The following is a 27,802-nucleotide window of genomic DNA, read 5'->3' as shown; positions in this document are numbered from 1 at the left end:
CCCCCAGCTGCATCCCAGCCCCAACCTCTCTTCAAAGCCCAGAGCTCGCAGGTGGGTAGCAGGTCAGCTCAATCCGAGATAGGGGTCTTCCCTCGGAGCGTGAATGGAGGGATGAGAGGGCAGGAGACAGGACAAGCTGAGGGCAGGTCAATTCCTGGGCTGTGATCCTGGCCTTCAGGGTCCCTGTGAGTGAGCGACGGGACAGGGGAGGACTCCCCATCCAGAGACATCACCCCCTGGCCGCAACACAGAGCTTACTGTAGAGCCCACAAAATCTAAGAGAGAGAGAAAGAGAATAGGAGAAAGTCAGAGGCCACCCAGCACTGGGGCTCCCTGAGCCACTCAGAGCAAAGCTGGGCAGAGGGGTGAGCTGCACGGGTTCTGAAATGCAGCCTGGCCTGACTAGCTGGAAGTCCTTGAGCCAGCCATTCAGCCTCTCTGAGCCCCAATTTCCTCATCTGTAAAACGGACATAATAGCCTACTTCTTCACAGAGTGATTTTGGGGGGTCAAAAAGACGTAAATAATGCCAGCCGAGGGCTCTGCAGTGTTTGGCACATAGTCAATAGTGGAAATGAGAGCAACATGTAGCTTACTTTTGTTCCAGAGGTCTTTGGCTCAGAACTAAATTGTGAGGCGCACTCACCTTGAGCTCCCAGTGAGGGAAGCAGATCCCCAAATGCTGAAGGAAGGCAAACTGGGGCTCCCTTATGTCACTCTGAACACTGAGCTATTAGGGCACTTTGAGAAGGGAGGAGAGAACGCTAAAGGGGCCAACCTCACGCCAGTCACATCCCCAAACCCCTTCAGATCACATGGCTGTTTCAGGATTGCACTTCTGGAAGGTGCCACCAGAGGGCAGGCTCTGACCTTACACCAAGACGGTAGAAACCACCAGGTGTCAGGAGCCTCAGAGAAGGGCAGCTTAGCAGCCCAGGAAGGCCCTGAAAAAGAGACTGGCAGCAGGAAAGAGCTTGGCCTTTGGACTTGGACCTGGGCTCAAATCCTGGCTCCACCACTTAGGTGACCTTGGGCAAGTTACTGGACCTCTCCAGACCTGGGCTTATCCATTTATACAATGGTGGTCATGATGCCGGCCTGATGGGGAGCTGTGAGGAGTGACAGCTCTCACTGAGCATTCCCCACCTCCCCTTTACAGGCACAGGGCAGCCCTGTAAGGGGGCAGCCTTCTCACCACCCTCGTTTTATTTTTTTTCCCTGTATCTTTCTTTCAATTTTATTGAGATATAATTGGCATTCAGTACTGTAGAAGTTAGAGGTGTAGAGCAAAACAACTTGACTTACATATTGTGAAAGTATTAGGAAACAATTTAATTTTTTTCTAATTTGCTAAATACTTTATACAACAGTTGGTAACCTCCATTTAAAACACGTTAAATTTACATAACATTACATGAAATAGACTGTGAAACCCTCAGTATTATTTGGTGTTCTGAAATTTTTACATAAACCACAGCAGGGGAGTGCTGATTCATGAGACAAAATCTGCTCTTTCCTTCTTTCTCTTACTCCAGCAGTCACCTCCATGACATGTTAGACTGGAGGCTGAGTCTTCCCTGCCGTGGGGATGGGGTCCCTCTCCACAGAGGAGGAGACCTCATGGAGAACATGGACTGGGACGTGGGTATCACTCAGATTCCTCTAAGCTGTGACACATCTGACTTGTAGGAAGAGGCTTCTCAGGAGGATGAAATGAAAGGGTTGTTCTGAACCTGGAGAGCCTCCGCCCATCCCTCGTCCCATCTCGTGAAGACAATTCTGAGGGGTCGGTCTGGAACATGCATCTACGGTGGGGGTTGGGGGACAGTGCAGGCCTGGATTGGGCTCAGGTGAGGTGAGTTGGGTAGAGTCTGGGGGTCAATGCTTTAGCATCGGGGCAGGTGTCCTTATGGTCATTTGATGTGCCTGTTTGTATCCAAGTCCAGTTGTACTGGGAAGAGAATGGAGACCATGGACAACTCCACAGATCAGGTCTCCAAGTAGCCTCAAGGGATAAAAAGGACCTGAGTCTTACTTTTTTTTTTTTCACCACCATCATTTTAGGTAATGCAGAAAACTGAGGCTCAAAGAGGTGAAGTCATTTCTTAGCTCAGCCTGCTTCCAACACAGACTATCTACCTTCATAATCCAAGGGTATTCACACTACAATACTAGAGTACCTCCTGCCCAATGAGATAATAGCCCTCCCTGTGATTATCCCCATTTTACAGACTCCAAAAGATGAATGTAATTAAAGGAAAGCGCTGAACATAGACCCAGCACATGCTAACAGCTCAAGGAAGGGTGAGACTACGAAAACAATGAAATCCGATTTCCCACAGCAGAAAACGGGCATCCAGACAGATGGGGTGTCTCCCCTTTCTCTGGGGGCAGGGTGGGAGTACTGCCCTGGGTCAGAGTACTGACCTTCCTTTAGAGAGCAATCTGGAATTATCATTACAATTGTGAGTGTGCAATTCCACTTCTGGAAAGACACCAAGAAAACAGAAGGCAAAGACAAAGACAGTCATTGTAGCATTGCCAGTAATAGTAAAAACCTGGGAACCTCCCTGACAGCCCCTACAAGGAGAACGGTTAAGAAACTACAATTCCTTCGTCTTAGCAATGCTCAGCATTGGATAAAAAGGACAAGCTCGTTCTCCATAAAATGATAAAGATCTTTAAGATGTGCTCTAGAGTTGAGCACAAAAAGCAATCTGAGGGGGGATTTGTTTCGGACGATGCCTCTCCTGTATTAGCACGTAACATTAGCATGTATTTCGTAAAGGGACACGTAGACACACAGATGATGATAACACTGGTTATCCCTGAGGCTCTGGTCTCAGGTGTAATCTTTTCTTTATTGTATATTAATGTGACCTGATACATACGAAAGTTTAAGTGTACTATACTAGGTATAAAGCATACTGTACCAAACATCTGTGGGCTCACCATGCAAGAACTTAACTCGACAATAATTTGTACACACCCACCTGTCCCCACCTGATGTCCTTGCTTCTCTGCTTCCATCCCAACCAGAGAACCACCATCCTACCTTCTGTATTGATCATTTCTTTGCTTTTTTAAAAAAATACAATATTATCATATATATATGTATACATATATACATATATATGTGTATATATTTCAACTGTATTTAGCATAGTGTTACTTACTTTTTTAACTCAAAAAAATTATCGGTCTGCCATCTTCTGGAATTCGATGCCCCCCCCCCCAATATTTTGTTTCCAGGATGTAGCCATTCACTCTGTTACATATAACTGACATTCATTCATTTCCACAGTTGTAAACAATTCTGTGATGTGAATATATCACCATGTATTTATCCATCCTCCTGACAATGGCCATTTAGGTTGTTTTTAGTTGTTTGCTATTTTGAAACTGCTGCCAAGAGCATTCGTGTACATTTCTCCTGGGTTTATGTTCATGCGAGGGTTTGCTGGGTCAGGCGTGCACATGTTCGGATTTGAGGGATAACCTCAAACTGTCTGGCAAGACAGTCGGCCTTTCTGTCAGGTTTCCAACTTGCGCTACGCTTGACTTTGAAGGAGCCCAGCCTGGCGGAGCCGGCCTCGCCCGCCCGTGCACCCCCACCCCCACCGCCAGCCGCCCACCCGGAAGCGCGCGCCCACTCGCCTTTGTTCTCCTGCTTGAGCTCCTCCTGCAGCAGGTCCGTTTGCCGGTTGCCCAGCACGAAGGCAAGGAAGGAGAGGATGAGGGCGTTGAGGATGCCTATGATGGCCAGGATGTACGCCCAGCGCACCGAGCAGTCCCCCAGGGAGTACTTTCCGGTTTTGGCCCCGCACATGTCCCGGATCGTCTCGGCGTCCCAGCCGTCGGGGAAGATCATGCAGCCCAGCACGAGGCACAGAGCTGAGGGGGCGCCAGGCCGAGCCCACCGCCAGGGTCAGGAAGGAAGAGAGAAGGGGATGATTACTTCCCAGAGCCTGAGGACCACCAGAAGCCCCCGCTCAGGCTGGGCCCTACACCCCCACGCTGCCCATTAACCCAAGAGCTTGTTAACCACCGCCTGTGGATCCAGAAACTCTAAAGTCTGGGAGGGCCTCATGCCTTGGGGAGCAGAAACTTGCCAAAACACAATGCCTTCACCTGCCCCCATCAAATCTACTCCTTCTCTGGGAAGCCTTCCTGGAAATAGGAGAAAATAGCAAACCATGGTCACCTCCTTCGGCTCTTTAGCATCTTGGCCAGGCTTACCCTCTCCCATCCTCATCATTCTTTATTTTTGTCATTTATTCAACCAGTTTTTGTTGAGTGTCATTTTCTGGGCTCAGTAGGCCACCTCCAGGCTGTGACCTTCCCCTCCTGGCAGTGAGAGTTTTTGACTACGTCTACTGGCTTGACGTTGCCCTTTTAGTGCCTGACAGTCTGCCAAGCAACTGGGTTACTATGTCTGAGACCCGAAGGCTCCATAAGGCTCAGGGTGGACAGGGGGGCCCTTGACCCCTTGCCAGGCCCACGGGGTGCTTAACCTGGGTTTTAGATGACAGTGATGACAAAGTGGGGGTGGTGGTCAATTCTGCCCACTGTCTAGGAGGCATGTCTAGTCCCCAGGGTGGAGAGGGGACCCCTGGCTTTGCCATCTCCTTCCTTCATCTACCGTGTGAGGAGGTGCTCCCCACAGCACAGACTCCTCCCTGCCTCAAGTTCTGCCTCCTCTGGTCTCACCCCCCCACCTTCTAACAGGACAGTCCTTCCACACTCTCCCTAGGGTGTGCTCCTCATACTGACACAGGGCGCTGCTGACAGCACTGTGATTTTACACACACACATGCACGCATGCATGCACACACACACTGAAGCAGGCCTTTCTCCCCTCTCCAGCACTCGCCTTCTCCAAGAGAATTCTCAGCTCAAATGAAAGACACCTCTAATTAAGTGCTGGGAAAAGGGTTCATGGTGGACTTCTTAGGTGGTGCAGTGGTTAAGAATCTGTCTGCCAATAAGGGGACACGGATTCAGCCCTGATCTGGGAAGATTCCACATGCCATGGAGCAACTAAGCTGGTGCGCTACAACTATTGAGCCTGCGCTCTAAAGCCCGTGAGCCACAACTGTTGAGCCCATGTGCCGCAACTATTGAAGCCCATGTGCCTAGAGCCTGTGTCTGCAACAAGAGAAGCCACCACAATGAGCCCGAGTACCACAATGAAGAGTAGCGCCCCACTCTCAGCAACTAGAGAAAGCCTGCGTGCAGCAACGAAGACCCAACGCAGCCAATAAATAAATTTAAATAATTAATTAATTTTTAAAAATCTTAAAAAAAAAAAAGAGTTAATGGCAAAGGGAATAGCGAATGCTAAAAGCCCTGAGGTGAGAATGAGCTTGGTGAGTTAAAGAATTCAACAAGTTTGAAGATGCCCTTTAGATACCCAAATGGAGAAGGAAACTCAGGGAGAAATCAGGGCTGGAGATATAAATATGGGAGCTCTGGGCATGTAAATCCCTGGGACTGGATGTTATGGAACTGAAGAGAAGGCCCAGGACTGAGCCCAGGGACGCTCTAGCATTTATGGGGTGGGAAGAGAGGCAGAGCCTACAGAGAGGGCTTAACCCATCCATCTCCCCATATTTCCCTAACACTTTGCAAGACCCTCTGGACCCTGGAGAGAGTAGGAGGGTCAAAAGTCAGGGATGGAGGAGTGGGAGACAGGAGCCCAAGTCCTTCGCATCCCCAGGGCCCTTTGAGGGGTGGAGGGGTGCACTTACACCTCCCCATCCTCAGCCCTGAATCTCCTGCTTGAGGCAGGGGTGAGGAAAGAGCCTGCGGAGGGGGGAAAGCCACCCAGTCCCTCTGCTTCTCTCCCAGGTACAGTGTTTCCTCTCCCAGCCCAGAGCATCCCCGTCTCCATGGAAACCGTGGCAGTATCCTGCGGGTGGCCCTCCTCCCTCCACAAGCCTGCACTCAGCTTTCAATGAGGTTTTCTTCCCAGGGTTCTGCGCCTGCACGTTCTGTCTCACTGCCTCATCACTTACGTGTCTCTCTAGTCGTGTGTCTCCATTCCTTTCTCTTCTCCACCCTTTTCATCTTTTCTTGCCTCTCTCTTCACACCCCTCCCCACTCTCTCCAGCTAGTCTATACGGTGCTCAAGCCTCAGTCTTGACCCTCCCTCTTCCCTTTTCTCCTTAGATCTCAGCATTTGACAATCATTCAACACTCCTCCTCTTTTCTCTGCCTTTTCCCGCTTCTCTTCTCTTTATCCTCTCGCCCTTTCCTCTCTCTGCCTCTCCCTTCATATATTTCACAAAAAAATTCTGAGTGTCTTCCATGCGTCAGCTCTGCAGGGTGCTGGGGACACTGGCAGGCATGGTTTCTTGATCTCAGGAGCAGAGGTGTATGGAGAGGAATCAAATCAAATCAACACACAAAATATTTATACATCAGGGAGCGATTAGAAGGAGACCCAGAGAAGGCAAGGAGTGGGACCCCTCTCTCCATCTCTCACTCACTCTCTCTGCCTCCTTTGCTCTGCAGTGTTTTAGCTGATGGCCATGGGGCCCCAGAGGCTGCTCTAGGAATGAGAAACACCCAGAAGGAAAGCAAATGGAGAAAAGCCAATCAGACGGGTTTCCTGAGACCTGGGGCAAGAGAGGAAGAGATCTCTAGGGACAGCCTAAGCCAGGTAAGTGATCAAGAGGCTCAACAATCAGAAGGTTGAGTAACCAGAGGTAAAGCAGCTTTCAGCATCCCCATTTGCTGGATGAGGAAACCAAGGCTGAGGTTTTTGGAGTCTGAAAGTCTCTTTTGGAAGTAACGATCTGGCTGAAGAGCCAGCTACTGGCAAGGCATAGACACAGGAGCAGGTGCACGGTGGGGTGGTGGGGGGCATTGTGGTATGTATAGCATCACCCCTGGCCTCTACCCACCACCCACAGTCTTAATAATAAAAAAGTCTCAAGACACTGTCGAATGTCCCCTTGGGGACAAAGTTGTCCCTGGTTGAAAACCACTTGCTTAGGGAAAGGGACCCTCGGATGGAGCACTGCTATCCAGTCACCCTAGAGACAACAGACTTCCCAAACAGCCAGGAGGTGTTATGACAAATTTAAGATTAATAATATCAATGTTATTAATCATATGATAACGACAGCAAATAGTATTGAGGGCTTAACTATGTGCCAGAGTGCTAAGCTCCTAACAGGCATGATCTCACCTAACCCTATAACAAATCTGCGAGGTGGGGAAAATCATCATCCTCACTTTACAGATGAGGAAACTGAGGCTCAGAGGCACTAGGTAGTGTTGTATCCATGTCACACAGCTAGTGGCGGGCTCTGTATTCAGACAGGTCTTTACTTAATGTTTCTCTTTGAATAGACTCACTTTTTTTTTTTGGCCACACCACATGGCTTGTGGGATCTTAGTTCCCTGACCAAGGATTGCACCCAGGCCCTCGGCAGTGAAAGCGCGGAGTCCCAACCACTGGACTGCCAAGTCATTCCATAGACTCACTTTTTAACTGAGACGCATTTAAGGAAACCAGGATCATTTCCCATAGATAGAAGGAAACTATAAACATAAGTATAGTGAAACCAAAAATGTTGTTCTTAGGTTCTAGCTGGATATTTTTACCTGTCATGCTCTGAGCCACCTCAGGGCACCTTAAAAAGGAAGGAAATTCTGCCACATGCTGCAACGTGGAGGAATCTTGAGGACAGTATGCTAAATTAAATGAGCCAATCACCAAAGGCCAAATATCGCATGATTCCACTTCTATGTGGAACCAAGAGCAGTCAGATTCCTAGAGGCAGAAAGTAGAATACTGGTTGTCAGGGACTGGGGGACGAGGCATGGGGAGTTAGTGTTTAATGGGGACAGAGCCTCAGTTCTGCTGGTGAAAAGAGTTGTGAAGATAGAAGGTGAGGGTGGTTGCACAACGGTGTGAATGTACTTAATGGCACAGAACTGGATGCCTAAGAATGGGTAAAATGGTAAATCTTGTTTTCTGTATTTTGCCAAAAAAAAAAAAGAGAGAGAGAGAGGGAAGATCTCACATACCACAGAGCAACTAAGCCCGTGAGCCACAACTATTGAGCCCATGTGCTGCAACTACTGAAGCCCATGCGCCTAGAACCCATGCTCCACAACAAGAGAAGCCACGGCCATGAGGAGCCCGTGCACCACAACGAAGAGTAGCCCCCACTCACCGCAACTAAAAGAAAGCCCGCGTACAGCAAAGAAGACCCAACACAGCCAATAAAATAAATAAATAAATAATTTTTAAAAATAATAATAATAATTACAAAACTAAGGGAAAGTTAAAAGAAAAAACAATACTTGAGTTTGAGGAATGAACCCAGGGTGAGACTAAAAAAGTGATGAAGAATTAGTAAGAGAAAATATACAATATACTTGGGTGTTTGCTTTCTTTAAAGCTTGTGCTTTAAATGTGCCTTTGTATAAAGCTTTTTAATTATGCATTTTATGCTTTGCTATTTTAATAGCGTTTCATTATGATACCATTACACTATCCTCAGTGGACATCCACTGAGCTGGTCACTTCTAAAAGGAGGACTTTGTTTACGCTCAGCTGTCCCCTCCATGCCTGATGCACCACAGCTGCTACCCATTACAAGGGGGTCATATTAGATGTCCCCCAGGGCTTTCTGTCCCTGAGCAGACTCCAAAGAGGCTTGCTGTGGACTGAACTGTGTCTTCACAAAAGTCCTCTTTTGAAGCCCTAAGCTCTAATGTGAGAGTATTGGTGGAAGGGGTCTTGGGGAGGTAATTAGGATTAGATGAGGCCATGAGGGTGGGGCCCCATGATGGGATTAGTGCCCTTATAAGAAGAGATACCAGAGAGCTTGCTCTCTCCCTACACCTGCCATGTGAGGACACAGCAAGAAGGCAGCTGTCTGCAAGCCAAGAAGAGGACTCTCACTAGAACCAGACCATGCTGACACCTAGATCTTGGAATTCTAGTTTCCTGAACTATGAGAAAATAAATGTAAGCCACCCTGTCTGTGGTATTTTGTTATAGCAGCTACGTGCAACAACGTGGATGCATCTTAGAGTCTTAATATTGGGGGAAACTATGATTCCACTATATGACATTCACACTGATATCCCTGGTTACTTCTAAGGAGGGGACAGAGGGGCCAAGGACAGGACAGGATGGAGACCTTGCACTACTAACTTGCTACACCTTCTGAATTCGGAACCATGTGAATAAGTTACCTACTGAAACCATAAGGTAGGTGGGAGTTGACCACTAATAAGTGATGATTGCCAGAGATTTTTCACTCACTTGGAATGAAATAATTAAAGCAACAAAGAATTGCAATGCACAAGCCAAATGGAACTCATAGGAGTAATGTATTAATCACACACACAAAAGAAAAACATAAAACCGAAAATCTCTAGACCCCTTCTGACTGAGTTGCCAATTTCTAGGAATTTATTCAAAGAAAATTCTCAAGCATCTGGTTTAAGATTTAGCTATGAGGATGTCTATCACATCATTATTTGCAAGAAAGAGAAGAAGGAAGAGATGAGAAGAAGGAAGGAGAAGAGGGAGAAATAATAAAAGAAGGAAGGAAAGAAAGAAGCAACTAATTATCCAACAACACAGAAATATTCTTTCATACCATGGAATACTATTCCCCTATTAAATTATACTGAGGAAGATTTAATACAGAAAGTACTCATGATATGTTAGGTTTCCAAAGCATGTGACAAATAATGTACAATATAATTTCATTTGGGGAAGAAATACATAATTAAAGCAAATAGTTTTATAAAATTTACCACACCAGGTACTATGCTAAGTATTTTACACAAATTACTTCATTTAATTCCCACAACACTCTGTGAAGTAGATCCTGTTATTATTTTCTTCTTACAGCTGCGGACAGAGGCACAGAGAGGTCATCCAAATTACCCAAGGTCACACAGCTGATAAGTTACAGAACCAGGATTTGGACCCAGACAGTCTGGCTCCAGAGCCTGCTTATAACCAGTGCTCTGTACTGCTACGACTGCAGACCAACAGTTAAGACGACTGTTTCTGGGAGAGTGAGATTTTGTGTGTGATCTTGCTCATCTGTATTCTCCAATTTTCGTACAAAGAACAATGATAACTTTACAAAGGTGTAAAAGTCCTAGAAAAGGTGAGACATAGAGAGAAGCAGTATAGCACAGAATGCACGGATGGCTGCTCATATCCTGTATCCTCTACAAGTCCCTTCCTCACACTTAGGAAGGTTTTTCTAGAAAGGAGCAGGCTGACTTTGGGACTGAGAGGACCCCGGAGAAGGGTTTGTATCGGCGCTGCAGCCGCAGCTTTCCCCATGAACGCTTCCCCAGGCCTGGTGCAGTAGGGGGCTGTAGGGAGAACCCCCCACACACCCTAAGGAGGAGGGTGTCCTCACGTCCCTTGCACCAGCTCTGTCCTGACCCCCAGAGCAGGGGCTTATCATACAAAGGAGGCAGGGCCTCTCCTAACAGTCAACTGCTCCCACTGGATTTGAAGATCCAGGCCCAATCTTAGTGCCTGCATCAGCTGGGAAGCTTGGGGAGACGGAACTCCTGCGCCTGGGCTCCCCACGCCCCACCCAGCACCCAGATTACAGAGGCACCCTGACTCCTCCCTTTCCCTCATTCCCAACCCAACCCACTTGCAAGGCCGACTGGCTTAACCTCCAAAAAATATCCAGGACTGACCTCTTTTCTCCATCTCCACTGCTACCATCTGTGCAAGCTGCCATGATCTCCCTCCCAGATAACCACAGTGACCTCCTAACTAGTTTATCTGCTCTCATCCTTGCCCCGTCATTGTCTGCTCTCCACTCAGCATCCAGAGTGAGCTTTCAAAAGCAGATGGTGCCCCTTTCCTGCTCAGCACCCTTCAAAAGCTTCCCACTACACTCAGGATAAACCCTGATGCTTGGTCCTGACCTATGTGGCCCACAGGCTCACCCCACATTCCCCCAAGCCATGCGGCCTCTCGATCCCTACACTCCAGCCACACTGGGCCTCCTTTCCAATGCTAACCCTAACCCTAACCACATTTCCAGTTCAGCCCCTCCAGAGGCCTTGGCACTGACTGGTCCCTCTCCCTGGGACACTTCCTCCAAGCCATTCAGCCCCCAGCTTGTGGTTCCTGATATTGAGAAGACTACAGTTTAGTAGGGGGACTGTTAGGAACACAGATAATTGTATCTGGTGTCAACAGATGCTGTTATGGAGATATGGGCTACCCATCACTTCGTGCAGTTATTTTTTGGGAACAGTATTTACTCCACCGCCCCCGGGGCCCAGCCCGAACGGAGCCCACACACAGCCTCTTGACCGCCTTTGAATCCGCCGTCCACTGCACCCCCACCCCCCACCCTGCTGCCCTGGCTCAGCTCTGCCACACTCATCTCAAGGGCTCGGTCAGAAGCCTCCCGCCGCTCTCCCCGCCTCCTGCCTCACTCCTCCAGTCTGGCCCAGGCCCATCCAGGTGGCTCCATCCCTTCCCCGTCCCCTCTGGCTCCTCCGGGCAGCTGTCCTGTCTCAAGGCTCTTCTTCTCAGTTTCTCCATTGCTAATTTGAGCAGCTGCTCTGGTTCCTCTCTCCAAGCCGCCTTTTCTGGCTCCTCCTCCACCTGCATCTTAAAGGTTGGTGTTTCTAGGCTATCTCCTCTTTTGCCTCCACACGCTCTCCCCAGGCGATTTCACCCACACTGAGACTCACATCTACATCTGCAGCTGAGACCTCTTTCCTCAGGCTGAGGCCCGAATAGCCGACAGTGTGTTGGACCCCTCCACTTGTATGTCTCACAGGGACCACAAATTCAGCCTTTCCCAGACTGAGCAGGTCCCCCTGCTGTGTCCTTCGGGTATGTCATTCCAAGACCCAGTCGTTCAACTAGGGGACCTGGAGTCATCTGTAAGGCCTGCCTGTCTTCAACCCACTCCCCACCCCCTCCACACACACACACATACACACACGTGCTGGGCTCCTAAATAGGTCTCCAGTTTTCTCCTCCTCCCCTCCCCCAGCCTCAGCCCCTCACCTGGACCACAGCCACTGCCTTCCCCCCCCGGGCTCCTGGTCTCCCATCAAGGCTCCATCCTGTCCCGTCCCTGCAGCAACTGCCCAAGTCATCTTTTTAAACCCACATCTGGCCCTGGTCATTCCCATGCCTACAATCATTGCCCATAACCTAAGAATAAAACCCCAAAGTCTAAGGCTGTACTTTCAAAGCTCCCCTGCTTTTCCAGGTGTATCTCCCAGTGCTCCTCACTTTTCAACCATTCCTCCCTGGTTGCAGAACAGACCATGGAATGTTGGAGCCAAATGGTTTTGACACAAGTCACACAACAGCTAATAAAAATCGCTGTTTAGCAAATTGGGTTTCCTTTGTGCCAGGGTCTTTACACACATTCTCAATCAATCCTTCAACAGTCCCATAAGCTAGTGATTAACTGTCATAGTCCCCATTTTATAAAGGGGGAAACAGTCAGAAATCGTTTAACCTTCCAAAAGGATTCTTATTGCCACACTCAGGATTCAAATTCGGGTTGGCTGACCACTGAGTATGCTGCCTCCAAAGGAGCGGATGGTGGAGCTAGGACTTAAATCAGAGCTTATCATTCATTCATTCAGTAGACACTTATTAACCGCTTACTGTGTGCAAGGTACAGACTCCTGATCCAGGGCTCTCGTTATGCCATTAAACAGCTCTGGGATTAAAGATTAATAATGATGAATAACATTAAATGGGAATGAAGAGAATAAGACAAAAATAAGAGGCTGTCAGGATAACAGTTCAGCCCTCATCCTCTTGACACCTCCAGCCCATCCTCTCCACCAACAACCAGATCTATGCTTCCACTCCCTGTTCAAAACACTCCAAGGCCTGTCCAGGTATTACGCTACACACAGGAAATATATAGGAGGAAACTGATGATTTGCTTATGTTGAGAAAAAACAAATTTCACCATGGGGAAAACATCCATAGACAAAGTCAAAAGATAAACTGGGAGACAATATTTGTAACTCATATCAGAAAGAGCAAACTTTTTTCATTTATTTTTTTGTTTTTGTTTTTGTTTTTTATTATTTTTTGGGGGGTACACCAAGTTCAATCATCTGTTTTTATACACATATCCCCATATTCCCTCCCTTCCTTGACTCCCCCACCCTCGAGTCCCCCCCACCCTCCCCGCCCCAGTCCTCTGAGGCATCTTCCATCCTCGAGTTGGACTCCCTTTGTTATACAACAACTTCCCACTGACTATCTATTTTACAGTTGGTAGTATATATATGTCTGTGCTACTCTCTTGCTTCGTCTCAGTTTCCCCTTCACCCCCTGCCCCCTCCCAAACCTCGAGTTCTCCAGTCCATTCTCTGTATCTGCGTCCTTGTTCTTGTCACTGAGTTCATCAGTACCATTTTTAGATTCCGTATATGTGAGTTAGCATACAATATTTGTCCTTCTCTTTCTGACTTACTTCACTCTGTATGACAGATTGTAGTTCTATCCACCTCATTACATATAGCTCCATCTCATCCCTTTTTATAGCTGAGTAATATTCCATTGTGTATATATGCCACATCTTCTTTATCCATTCATTTGTTGATGGGCATTTCGGTTGCTTCCATGTCCTGGCTATTGTAAAGAGTGCTGCAATAAACATGATGGTACAAGTTTCTTTTGGGATTATGGTTTTCTTTGGGTATATGCCCAGGAGTGAGATTACTGGATCATATGGTAGTTCTATTTGTAGTTTTTTAAGGAACCTCCAAATTGTTTTCCATAGTGGCTGTACCAACTTACAGTCCCACCAACAGTGCAGGAGAGTTCCCTTTTCTCCACACTTTTTTCATTTATAAAGAGTTCTTACAGGGGCTTCCTAGGTGGCGCAGTGGTTAAGAATCCGCCTGCCCATGCAGGAGACACGGGTTCAATCCCTGCTCCAGGAAGATCCCACATGCCGCGGAGCAACTAAGCCCGTGCGCCACAACTATTGAGCCTGTGCTTTAGAGCCCGTGAGCCACAACTATTGAGCCCATGTGCTGCAACTACTGAAGCCCACGTGCCTAGAGCCTGTGCTCTGCAACAAGAGAAGCCAAGGCAATGAGGAGCCTGTGCACCACAGCAAAGAGTAGCCCCCACTCACCACAACTAAAAGAAAGCCCACGCACAGCAAAAAAGACTCAACACAGCCAATAAAATAAATAAATAAATAAATAAATAAATAAATAAATAAATTTATAAAAAAAAATAAAACATGCAAATCAACAACAATTTAAAAAAAAATTTTTTTAAAGAGTTCTTACAAATCAAAGAGGAAAAATACCACTAGCTTGGTAGAAAAATATTTATGAACTGACAGTTTACAAAAAGAAATACAAGAAACTTGTACCATAATGTTATCACTCATAACACGCATAGTAATGAAAAAGTATGAAATATTGTGAAAAGTACCAAAATGTGACACAGAGACACAAAGGGAGCAAATGCTATTGGAAAAAATGGCACCAATAGACTTGCTCAACACAACATTGCCACAAACCTTCAATTTGTTAAATAAATTTTAAAAAAAGGCAATATCTGTGAGGGGTAATAAAGTGAATTGCAATAAATTGAGGTCTGCCTGTATATATAAAAGATCTTGGCCTCAATCATAAAAGAAAGACAAATTACTACCGTAAGAGAGTGCTTTTTGCCCATCAGGCTGGCAAAAATAAAATATTCAATAACACACTCAGATGGCAAGAATGTGGGGAAACAGGTACCCTCACACATTGCTGCTGGGAGTGTAACTTTGTGTGACTTCTATAGAGGGGATGATGACTGGATCTGTCAAAACTGTAAACATAGAGACCATTTAACCCAGCAGTTAAGTGGTCTAGGTCTTTATTTTATCCCTATACTTACATATGTATCAAATTATTTATATACAACATTATCTATTGGAGTACTGTTAAAGAAAGATATTGTAAACAACTTAAATTTTGATTACATAAATGATGACACATCCATACAAAAGTATACTATGCAGCTCTTAAGAAAAAAAAGCCGCTTTCTATACAGTGATTTGCAACAATCTCCAAGATGTGTTGTTGAATTTAAAAAGCAAGATAAACCAAGTGTTTCATAGGCTACCATTTGTGGTGGTTTATAAATATGTCCACAACTTTTAGAATATACTTCCTTTCAAGAGGAGGAGCTGAATTCTCCTCCCCTTGAATGTGGGCTGGATTTAGTAACTCAGTTCTAACAATAGAGTATGGCAGAAGTGGTCTGTGATATCTGAGATTAGAACAGAACAGGCAGTTGCTACGATGAGGCAAGAATGTACAATGGAGAAAAGACACTGTCTTCAGCAAGGGGTGTTGGGAAAGCTGGACACCCGCACATAAATCAATGAAATTAGAGCACTCCCTCACACCCTATACAAAAATAAACTCAAAATGGCTTAAAGATCTATATATAAGACATGACACCATAAAACTCTTAGAAGAGAACACAGGCAAAACATTCTCTGACTTAAATCATAGCAATGTTTTCTTAGATCAGTCTCCCAAGGCAAAAGAAACCATCGACAAGTTGAAAAGATAACCTATAGAATGGGAGAAAATATTTGCAAATCATGCAACTGACAAGGGGTTAATATCCAAAATATATAAACAGCTCATACAACTTAATGGCAAAAGAACCAAATAATCCAATTTTAAAATGGGCAGAAGACTTAAATAGACATTTCTCCAAAAAGAGACATGCAAAGATGGCCAATAGGCATGTGAAAAGATGCTCAACATCACTAATTATTAGAGAAATGCAAATCAAAACTACAATGAGGTACCACCTCACACTGGTCAGAATGGGCATCATTAAAAAGTCTACAAATAACAAATGCTGGAGAGGATGTGGAGAAAAGGGAACCCTCCTACACTATTGGTGGGAACGTAAGTTGGTACAGCCACTATGGAAAACAGTATGGAGGTTCCTTAAAAAACTAAAAATAGAGCCACTGTATGATCCAGCAATCTCACTCCTAGGCATATAACCAAAAATGATGACGATGATATGGTATTTATATACGATAGAATATTACTCAGCCATAAAAAAGAATGAAATATTACCATTTACAGCAACATGGATGGATATAGAGAATATCATACAAAGTGAAGTAAACCAGACAAAGAAAGACAAATATTATATGATATCACTTACATGTGAAATGTAAAAAATAATACAATTGAATCTGTATACAAAACAGAAACAGACTCACAACTAGAAAACCAACTTATGGTTACCAAAGGGGAAAGGAAGCAGGGAGAGGGATAAATTAGGAGCGTGAGATTAACAGATACAAACTACTTCTATACATGAATAGATAAGCAACAAGGATTTACTGTATAACACAGGGAACTATATTCAATATCTTGTAATAACCTATAGTGGAAAATAATCTGAGAAATATACGTATATAATTGAATCACTTTGTTGTACACGTGAAACTAACACAATATAGTAAATCAACTATACTTCAATTAAAAAAAAAAAAAGAGGCAGTGTGATAGCCAAAACAATCATAAAAAGAAGAATAAAGTTGGAGGACTCACACTTCCTGATTTGAAAACTCATTATGAAGCAATAGTAATCAAGACAGTCTGTCACTGGCATACGGATAGACATACTGATCAACGGAACAGAAGTGAGAGTCCAGAAATTAACCCATGGTCAATTGATTTTTGGCAAGGGTGCCGAGACCATTCAACTGAAAAAGAACACTCTTTTCAATAAATGGTGCTGGGACAACTGGATAGCCACATGCAAAGGAATGAAGCTGAACCCTTACTTTACATCATATACAAAAATTAACTCAAATGGATCAGAGCCCCAAGTGTAAGCACTAAAACTATAAAAGTCGTAGAAGAAAACATAGAGGTAAATTTTTGTGACCTTGGATTTGGCAATGGATTCTTAGACATGACATCAAAAGTACAAGCAACAACAATAACGTAAAATGATAAATTGGGCTTTGTATAAATTTAAAACTTTTGTGCTTTAAAGAATACTACCAAGAAAGTGAAACGACAGTCACAGAATGGGAGAAATGATTTGCAAATCATATATCTGATAAGGGAGTTATATCAAGAGTATAAAGAACTCTTACAACCTAATAGTAAAAAGAAAAATAACCCAATTTTAAAATGAGCAAAGGGGAAAGGACTGGGGGGTGGAAAGAAATAGGTGAGAGAGATTAAGAGGTGCAAACTTCCAGTTGCAAAACAAATGAGTCATGGATATGAAATGTACAATGTGCACGGAGTATAGTCAATAACTATGTAATATTTTTATATGGTAACAGATAGTAACTAGGCTTATCGTGGTGATCACTTTGAAATATATAGAAATATCAAATAACTATGTTGTATGATAGGAACTAACATAGTGTTGTAAGTCAATTATACTTCAAAACAAACATAGAAAAAGAGATCAGACTTGTGGTTACCAGAGGTGGGGGGTGGGGGTGGGAGGAGAGGTAGTACCTCTGGATGAAGGTGGTCAAAAGGTACAAACTCCCAGTTATAACGTAAATAAGTCCTAGGGATGTAATGTACACCATGAGAAATATAATTAACATTGCTGTATGTTATATATGAAAGTTAAGAGCGTAAATCCTAACAGTTCTTATCACACATACAAAAACTTTTTTCTATTTCTTTAATTTTGTATCTGTATAAGATGATGGGTGTTCACTAAACTTATTGTGATAATCGTTTCTTGATGTATGTGAGCCAAGTTATTCTGCTGTATACATACAGTGCTGTATGTCAACTATATCTCAATAAAACTGGAAGAAAACAACGGGCAAAGGATCTGAACAGGTGTTTCTCCAGAGAAGGTATGCAAATGGCCAACAAGCACATGAAAAGATGCTTAACACTACTAATCATTAGGGAAATGGAAATCAAAACCACAGTGAGTCACCAATTCACACCCAGTAGGACGGCTATAATCAAAAAGTCCGATAATAATACAGTCTTGATGAGGATATGATTAAGAACCTTCACACACTGCTGGTGGGAATGTAAAATGGTCCTTCCACTTTGGAAAACCATCTGGCAGTTCTTCAAAATGTTAGAGTTGCTGCTTGAGCCAGCAATTCCACTCCCAGGTACATATCCAAAGGAAATGAAAATGTGTCCACACAAAAACTTGTACACAAATGTTCAAAGCAACATTATTTATAATAGCCAAAAGGTGGAAACAGCCCGAATGTCCATCAGCTGATGACTGGATAAATGAAATGCAGTATATCCATACAATGGAATATTATTCAGCCATAAAAAGGAATGAGGTATTGACACATGCTACAACATGAATGAACCTTCAAAACATTATGCTAAGTGAAAGAATCCAGACATAAAAAGCCACATATTATATGATTCCATTTATACAAAATGTCCAGAACAGATTTCATAGACAGAAAGTAGATTAGTGGCTACTTACAGGATAGAGAAGATGGGGGTGGTAGGCTTAAGGGTAGATAGCTAAAGAGTATAAGGCGTCTTGAGGTTATGTAAAATCTTTTTTTTTTTTTAAGATTTTTTTTATGTGGACCTTTTTTTTTTGTCTTTATTGAATTTGTTACAATATTGTTTCTGTTTTATGTTTTGATATTTTGGCCACCAGGCCTGTGAGATCTTAGGTCCCCGACTAGGAATCAAATCCCACACCTTCGGCTTTGAAAGGCAAAGTCTTAACCACTGGACCACCAGGGAAGTCCTGTAAATATCTTAAAATTGATTGTGGTAATGGTTACACAACTGTAATACACTAAAAACCACTGAATTGTACACTTTATATGTGTGAATTGTGTGGTATATGATTTATATCTCAAAAAAGCTATTACCAAAAAAAAAAGGAGTGGGCAAAGTACCTTCTTATTTCTTTCTCTTGGGTCACTCATTCTGAAGTTTCCTCCAGCCCCGATCAACCTTCAGCTGACCCCAGCCCTCACTAAGGTCTTGAGTACAACTTAATGAGAGACCTCGAGCCAGAACTACCCATCTAAACTGCTCCCAAATGCCTGTGACTCACAGAAACAGAAATAATAAATGCTTGTTGCTTTCAGCCATTAAGTTTTGAGGTAATTTGCTATGCAGCAATATATAACTAATACACCATTTATGCAAAAAAAATATGGTTTGCATTTGCTTGTATATTTATGGGGTTTCTTGGAAAGGATACTCAAGAAATGGTAAAAGTGGTTGCCACTGGGAGACCTCTGGGATGATCACTGAGGGATGAGGGCAGGAAGGAGACATATCTGATTGTACACCATTTTATCTTTTGAATTTTGTTTCCTGTACATGCATTAACTTTTCCAAAAAGTAAATGAAAGTCTGGAAAATTTCTAAATGATTTTTTAAAAAGTCACCAACTATCTGCTGCTTATAGATAAAGTCTAAACTCCTGACCATGGCTTAGGAGGCATCCACGGTCCAGCCTCTGCCCATCTTCCCAGTCTCAGCTCTCACTTCCCCTTATGCTGATTGTTTGTGGTGCCTAAAACACACCAGGCTATTTCTCACTTCCGTGCCTTCGATCATACTATCTCTTCTGCCTGGTTCTCCTTCTCCTTCCTTCCCATCCTTTAAGACTCAGCTCAAATGCTGTTACTTTTTGGAAGACTTCCCTGACTGTCCTTAACGTGTCAGGAGTGTGTGCCCCCAGGATACCCTTGCATGATTCAATCATTTTATGTGTCATTCCACAGTGTGATGATTTGACTTCTTCTCTGGCTCTCCCATTAGACTATGAGCTTCCTAAGAGCAAGGCCTCTTATTCAGGATGCCCTAACCTTAGCACAGTGCCTGACACATAGAGGAGGCTGTCAGTGAAGGACTGAAGTGAGAAAGAAAGGAAGGGAGTAGGGTGAGAGGGAGCAAAGCAAAAAATGAAAGAAGGGAGGGAGGGAAGGAAGGTGGAAGGCAGGAAGGAAGGAAGGGAGAGTTGAGGAAGAAAGAAAATGGGGGGGGGGCAGTGGGAGGAGAGAAATTGCCCCAGTATGCTCAGCAGTCTCATCACATACAACAGACTCACTGGATATATAAAATCCCAAACCAAATCTGAAACATAACCCAAGGAAGTGGGGAGGAATGTGGATGCATATTCTAAGCTTTAGGGACTCTGCTGCTCCTAGCTCAGAGAGCCTTGATGATTCAGGACACACACCTGGAAGGCTGGAAGACGCTCACCTGTGGCTCACCAATCAGCCCCTGCTGCCACCTCCACCATCAGTCTCCCCAGCTCCCACTCCATCTCACACATGCTGTTCTCCGCTGTGATTCCAGCACCAGGCAGTGCCTGGCACACAGTAGGCTCTCAACACTGAATAAATGTGATCAGAATCATCTCCCTTCTGGGGACAGAGGAGACTCACTTTGTGACCACGAACTTGTCTCTTCTCTCTGGGACTCAGATTTTTCATCCGTACAGTGAGAAAGCTGAGCCAGCTGATCGGTAGGACCCTTCCTGGCTGACAGTCTATGACTTCTCAAGGCCTTTGATTATCTCAGCAAGTCCAAAGTCTTCTGCCTGAGCAGCAAGGACTCCTCACAAGCTGCTCTTCACTCAGACTATGTCACAGGAATAACAGTGACCATTTACTGATTGTTCACTGTACACCAGGAACCACACTCAGCATTTCAGCCCCATGGTTTCATTTCTTTCTTTCCATCACCTCTGAAGTAGGTACAATAATCATCTCCATTTTACAGATAAGGGAACTGAGGCTCAGAAAGGAAACCCACTTATCCAAGGGACACAGCTGGGAAGTGGCAGAGCAGGAATTCTAAGTTCTCCACCACTTCCCCACGCTGCCGCCTTGGGCCGTGGACCAGGCTTCCAGCCTGAGTCTCTGCTCCAGCCAGCAACCTCCCCTTGGCTAACCTCACTCAGCCCGCAGGTAAACACTGAGCACATAGACCTTACAGTTGTAACTCGTCATCTGTGTATTCACGTCCTGGGGTCCAGTTCAGGGGTATAAACAGGTTCTAGATCCATTTAGACTCATGTGACGTTTCAGCTCCTCCTTTCACTAGGTTTGTGACTTTGGGCAAGTCATTTTAACGGAGGAAGAGTAAAGGACATAACGAACGTGAAAGTGTCTAGCACCCCATGAATGGGAAAAACCAGGTAAAGAGTAGCAGAGATATCCTGAGAAGCCCTGGAAAGCTGACCCCTAACTCCACAAAGAGCCACCTGAGTCTCCCAGCCCCTCTACTTAGCGTTCAACTTTTCTGGCAAGTTCATCCTATCTCTATTCCCATCCTGAATGTTCCTTTATAAATCCGTCATAAATCCTTAGGCTTTAGAGTTAGACAGACTGAGTTACAGTTCTGGCTCCACCACTTACTCCCTGTATGACCTTGGAGAAATGATTCTTTCCTCTCTGAGGCTCAGTGTTCTCATCTGTGAAATATTCATAATGGTACCTACCCCATAGGATTGTTGTGAGGACTCAGCAACAGTATGCATGTAAATGTTTAGCACATGGTCAAGCATATAGTAAAGGCTCAGAAAATGTTAACTATTTTTTCCTGAATAATAGTAATGGTAGTAGCTTCGAACGGCCTACTGACTAAATCCAAATTTTTTGACCCAGTACTCAGAGCCTGGCACACTGGAGCTCCATCATTCCTTCCTGGCCTCCTTCCCGGCTACTCCCCTTGATGTCACACTCAAGCCAGATGTGGCTTTCTCCCCTCTGTGCCTCTGCCCATGATCTTCCTCTCCATTCAGAATGCTCTCTCACACCGCACACCTGTCCACACCCGGCCCCACTGAAGCTTCACCTCCCACCTAAGCCCGCAGCCTGCTGTATTGCCCTGGGTTTCCACAGCACCTAAAGCTGAGCACATGTTAGTGCTCAGACTGTCCAGGGTAAGGCTTCTATCTGCACTTGTCTAACCTACAGTACCCCTCTTACAGTGGTCACACTTGATTTCCCTTTGTGGGAACTTATCTTTCTCCCCTATGAGTCCATGTGTCCCAGGAATGGGCATGTGGCCAAGACCTTAGACAAACTCACACTGATTAATTAAGCGGTAGACACTTGACCAAAGCTGAGCCAATCAGAATCAGCCCTGGAACTTTTGCTGGAACCATTGAATAACAGGTGTTCTTTTTTCCCCAGGTATTGCTAAGATGAAGCAACGTATTTAAATTCAGAGCTGCTGGTAGCCTTATTTATCACCGTCAAGAGAGAAGTGAACTTAAAAAAATGAGCCAACTCAGAGGAACCAGGAAAATGGAGAGAGATTTATTTTTAATGATGTTATTTGAGCATCTGGATCCATCCGTGCCTGAAGCCAGTGCTCTTGACTTTTAATGTATGTGAGTCAAAAACACTACCCTCTTTACCTTATTTTAATTTACTTAAATCAGCTTGAGTTGGATTTCTGTCACTTTTCACTGAAAGATTGCTGACCAATATCGTGATTCAGCTAGATGGTAAGCTTCCTGAGAACAGGGATTGCACCTTATAGACCTGAGATCCTTGAGGTTAGGGGTGATCTCAGTATTGCAACACCTAGCAGAGGGATGATCACTGAGCAGGTTAGAAATTAACAAGGGAATAAGTATCTCTCTGTATTTTTCCAATGGTCCAGTGCTCTGCACTCAGAAGACTAAAATATTTGAGTAAAGGGACTTCCCTGGTGGTCCCGTGGTTATGACTCTGTGCTCCCAATGCAAGGGGCACAGATTTGATCCCTGGTTGGGGAACTGGATCCTGCATGCCACGCAGCACAGCAAAAAAGATTAAAAAATAAAAATTAGAATGCCTGTTGTATGGTTCTTGTTCAAGGGAACATTTACTCAAGTAAGTTCCCTGACCAGGGATGGAACCCATGCCCCTGCTATGGAAGTGCAAAGTCTTAACCACTGGACCGCCAGGGAAGTCCCTCTAACATCTTATACAAACAAGGCCCCCTGCTTCTCTGCAGTTTCTCTGAGGATGACTTATTTCTTAGTTTCTGAGTGGAACTATCTTGGTGAAAGACTTATTTTAGGAACCCCACAGGGCTGAAAGAGATACTTTAAATCCACTAATCTGACTGATTAGGCCCCCATCGTACAGATGAGAAAACTGAGATTAAAGCTAAAAACGGTTGCTTAACACTGCATAGTGAGTCACAGGCAGAATCAGCTAAGACACCCCCCACCCCCAGCGCAATCCCAGCAATCCCATGACTCGTAGTCCAGTGCTCTGGCCTCTGCCCTTTATTAAGCAAAGTGAGTCAGTCACTTCCCCAGAGCTCAGAAATCTCTAAGTAAAAGAGAACTGCTCAACTCTCACAACTGCCCCCAGTGGTGGGGCAGGGAAACAGCCCTGCGCCAGGAGTCAAGACTAGTTTACCCTATTACTGGCTGTGTGACTTTGGGTAAGACCTTCACTTCTCTAGGCTCAGTTTCCTCTCTCTAAAATGGGGATGGAGGAAAGCAGGGTTTGAAGGAGCTGATTTCTAAGCTCCCTGAAATTCTATATTTAAATGGAGGTTTTTGGATAGTTCACTAAATCCCCAAGATTAAACCCACGTGGATTACAGAGAATTGGAAGGCCAAGAGGTCAGTAACCCATTTGCAGGCTACAAATTATGGTTCAGGAATGGGCATTCCAGCTGAGCATATATTCTTTCCTGCTCACTTGTTAAGAGTAGAATGGAAATACATAAAATCACCATCCGGGTACTGTTAAATATGGAGATACCCCCCGCATCCTACAATTCTCCTTTCTCACTTTCTCCAACATCTTAAAAGATCTCCACCTAAATTGATTGGAGTGAGACGGATTTGAAACAAGCCCACTAGAATGTCCACACTGAGTAAATGCTGCCTTCTGCAAGGTAGGCCTTTTGGGAGTTTGAGCGGTTCTTCCAATGGGCCAGTAATTCCTCCCAGCATTCGTAACAGTCCTCGTGGGGAGGCAACCCAGCCTCATGATTTTGCCTTCACAGCTTGGCTTTCATCTCCAGTGACAATTCTCAATTTGATCACCCATGTGTTTTCTACACTTGGCTCTTTCCAAAAATCATAGTTCTCCTTTAAGAGATGGAGGTATCCCCTCAAGGATGATGTTCAACAGTCTATACCCCACAATCCAAAGACAATTCCCTACAATGTTTTGATCAGCGGAATCATCAGCAAGTGATAGAATAACTTCTTCAGGAGGTCTCTTATGAAGGGGTGGACACTTGTGGAATGTCCTGAGGTGCTTACTTTTAAAAACCATCTCTGCTGCATGATCATCACATTTTCCCTTCTCTTTCTCAACTATGGAGGGCTCTAAACTTCATCAGCCTTCATCAGCCCTCCTCCTCCATCCCTGCCATCCCCTGGCCCCACTCTCTTCCCTGCCTGCAATTAGGCAAATGCCCAAGTTGCTGAATCCTCAAAATCTGCCTTCGATCGAAAGGTAGGCGGGGATGGGGGACTCTAATGGATCCTGGAAAACTGTCTCAGCAGTCCTCACCCCCAAAAGGCCCTTCTCTGGTTTTTAGGGCAAGGTGTTTGTCTTAGTCAAATATTTCAGAGGGCCCCAGAGATTCATTCCCACTAGACATGGCACCAGGACCCTTCCTGCCTTGGTTGGGGTGGGAGTCTGGAGACCTGCCCTCCAGAGACCCATGTTGCCAGGTGTTGTCAACCACCTATACTTCAAACATTGGATAGACACTATAGACAGGCTTCTCTTACCATCCCTCCATCTTTTCACAGCACTTCATAGTTTACAAATTACTCTTTGAGTTCTTGGGATCTTTTCCACTGTTTTACAGATGAGGAAACGGAGCCTCAGAGAAGTAAAGTGAAACATCCAAATTGAAAATGTTAGCAAGTTAAAGGTCAAAGTCAGATCTCTTGATTCCCCATCTAAGGCCCGCCCCCTTTTTTTAGGCCACACAGTGTGGCATGTGGGATCTTAATTTCTCAACCAGGGATTGGACCTGTGTCCCCTGCATTGGGAGCACAGGGAGGTCCCACTGGACCACCAGGAAAGTCCCTCATGCTTTTTTTCAATGCAACAGTAATTGCTCACACCTAGAATAACTCCTCATTCAGATAATTATTTCCCCTAAGACAGCCAAAAGAGACTCTCAGAGACCTTCAGAAACTCAGACATAATTCTTACCCATCAATAAATGCAAACTGCCCAAATCCAAGCACATAGACCTGTAGACCCAGTTCTAAGGCTCTGTCCTCTGCCCCAAAGTGGCTCTCTCATAGAATCCCCTCCCCAGTGGCTGCTTAGAGTTGGCAAAGGAGGTGTGTCTTTAGACAGAGGAGCAGAATCTGGCTCTGACTCCTCCAAGATGGGGTCCTTGAAGGAAGGAGCCCCTTCCTCGGCGTCTGTTCTAGGAGTCCCGCCCCCGCCCCTCCCCTACCTGCCAAGAGCTGCATCCAGGCGCAGATCTTGTAGACCGTGGCCGTGTTGCAGAAGAAGAAAAGCGCAAAGCAGGTGATGCAGCCAAGGATCAGCACCATGGAGAGCAGCACGAAGAAGGCGGCCGCCTTGAAGGCTCCGGACGGGATGGTGCTGAAGTCGGTGAACGAGCCGCGGCAGGTGAGCTCGCGACCCGCCAGCCCGCTGCCCACACAGTAGTGGAAGAGGCCGAAGTAGCCAGGCTTGGGGGTGCTCACGCTGTCGCCCACCCAGTAGGGCTGGATGAAGACCACCACGTTGATGATGGCGAAGCAGATGGTGAAGATGGCCCATAGCACGCCGATGGCCCGCGAGTTCCGCATGTAGTGCTCGTGGTAGAGCTTGGAGGCCTCCTGCGAGGGCAGCATGGTGCCCGGGGGCGGGGCCGGCGGCGCGGTTGGCGGGGGCCGCCGGCCCGGGACCGACCGCCGGGCTGCCGGGCGGGAGCTGGGGACGCACGCGAGAAGCGGCCCTGAGCCCAGGAATCCGCGAGGGCGGGGCCTGAGGCGGAGCTGAGGGGGCCTGGGGGTTGGTATGGAGGAGCTAGGAAGGGGGTCCGGGGAGTCCTGGGGAAGGTGTCGGGGTAGGGGGAGGCTGGCAAAGATCTCCAATTCGGGGACCTAAGAAAAGGCCATGTGAAAGTTGGGGGGCTGGGGTGAGGGGGCTGGAATGAGAATATGGGAGCTGGGGGTGGGGGGCGCTAGAAAGTGGTTATGGTGGAGTTGGGGAGGAGGTTTGGCGGCTGGTATTGGTGGATTAAGAAGGGACCGTGGGGAGATGGAATGGAGGCTAGAGACCGACACTGGAGAATTAGCAGAAGGGTTGGCCAGGGCGCTCGTAAGCGAATTTGGGGGCTGGTATTAAGGGTAAAAGGAGGTCTGGTATTGGGTGTCTAAGAAGGGGCTGTGGAGAGGGGGGTAGGCGCTTCTGTGAGGGGGTAAGAAGGGGCTGTAAGGGTCTAGTACTAGGGGACTGGGAAGGTGATATGGGGGCTGGGATAGGGAGGGCGAAGTGGAGGGACCAGGATGAGGCTAGAGGGACATCGGGGGCTGGGACTGCAGGGTTTGAACACGGGGCGGGGGCTTGGGAGGGTCCCTCGCAAGACAGGGCTGGATGTAGGCTGGGGGCAGCCTAGGTTCGGCGGGCCAGAGCTAGGGAGAGAGGTTTTCCAGGCCAAGGGGACGAGGGGCCGGGGCCGGCGGGCAGCCCAGGCCGCGAGGGGCGGGCAGCGGGCAGCGGGCAGGGGCTGTCCCCGGGGCGCGGGGGAGCGGCCGGGCCCGGGCAGGGCCGGCGGTGGGGGGTGGGGGGGACGGCTGCCCCGCGCCCAGGCCGGACGCGCGCGCCCAGGCCGGACGCGCCGCGGGGAGGGGGTGCGGGGAGACCAACCTGGGCCCGGTCCGGAGCAGCGGGTCCGGGACTGGCACGGCCTAGGCACCGCGGCTCGGCGCTGCCCGCGGCGGCTTCCCGGGCCCAGGCGGCGGCCTCGGCGCGGCCTCCATCTTGCTCGGGTGCTCCCCCGGGGCGCGCTCCCGCGCCGAGGCGCGCGCTCCCGTGCAGCGGCGCGGCCCGACGGAGGCGCGCGCCTGCCGCCGGCGTGCGGGGCGGAGCGGAACGCGGAAGGGGGAGCGGGGTAGGCCCGGCCCCGGGGGGGTGCCCCAGCTGGAGCAGTACGCCCCCTCCGCTGGAAAGACTTCTAAGCCGGGGGGCCCTCCCCTCTTGCAGCCTGAGCTGTGGGGTCGTGGGTCCACGCAAAGCCCTTGCTCCCGAGTGACCTCAGGTACAGCGTACCGCAGTGCCTCGAGTTGTACCTTTACGTTTCCAAGTCCTTTGGGTCTTGGAGGCGTTGAAGGTTCCCAGAGTCTCCTAGGAAACTGCCAACACCTCTGGGAGAGGGAACCCCCTAAACTGTCAGCAGCCCATGCCCGCGGTTCGTTGGCCGCCAGTGTGTGGAACTGGGCCTGAAGAACAGGACCCAGGGTGAGTATGGCGAACAGCAGACAAGGAGGCTGGGAACGTGTTGGATTCTCTCCCGACACTCTCCCAGTGCCTGGCCTGAAGTGGACACATCATGAGGGTGTGTTAAAGAACAAAGCCTCCAAGTCCAGGCTCGCGGTTAGGCCTAAGAACACGAGGGGGGGACTCCAAGGGAGCCAGTGCAGGCTATTTCTTCCCTGCAGTGAAATACCTTTTGGCTTAGGATCTGCCAAGATGATCTGAGTTGGCATCCAGAAAACTCTGACTACTGCTTATTATCTCGGTGACCTAGCACTTGCTCTCTGAACCTCTGTTTCCCCATCTGTAAAGTGGGCAGAGTAAGCTCCACTTCACAGG

The 27,802-nt window shown here is 46.8% G+C and overlaps 1 protein-coding gene across 1 annotated transcript; it reads right to left on the bottom strand.

Moving 5' to 3' along the window:
• Positions 1-174: 174 nt before the first annotated feature.
• LHFPL4 (LHFPL tetraspan subfamily member 4) lies at positions 175-25,839 on the bottom strand. Its single transcript, XM_057706349.1, has 3 exons — positions 25,434-25,839; positions 3,657-3,893; positions 175-275 (listed from the first exon to the last, which is right to left on the bottom strand). The coding sequence occupies exons 1-3, from the start codon at positions 25,837-25,839 to the stop codon at positions 175-177; spliced, it is 744 nt and encodes a 247-aa protein (XP_057562332.1).
• Positions 25,840-27,802: the final 1,963 nt, after the last annotated feature.

This window comes from Hippopotamus amphibius, chromosome 13 (genome assembly GCF_030028045.1).
Source record: "Hippopotamus amphibius kiboko isolate mHipAmp2 chromosome 13, mHipAmp2.hap2, whole genome shotgun sequence".
NCBI lineage: Eukaryota > Metazoa > Chordata > Mammalia > Artiodactyla > Hippopotamidae > Hippopotamus > Hippopotamus amphibius.
Note: the sequence above shows the minus strand (reverse complement) of the source record. Positions and strands in the feature narration are given on the sequence as shown.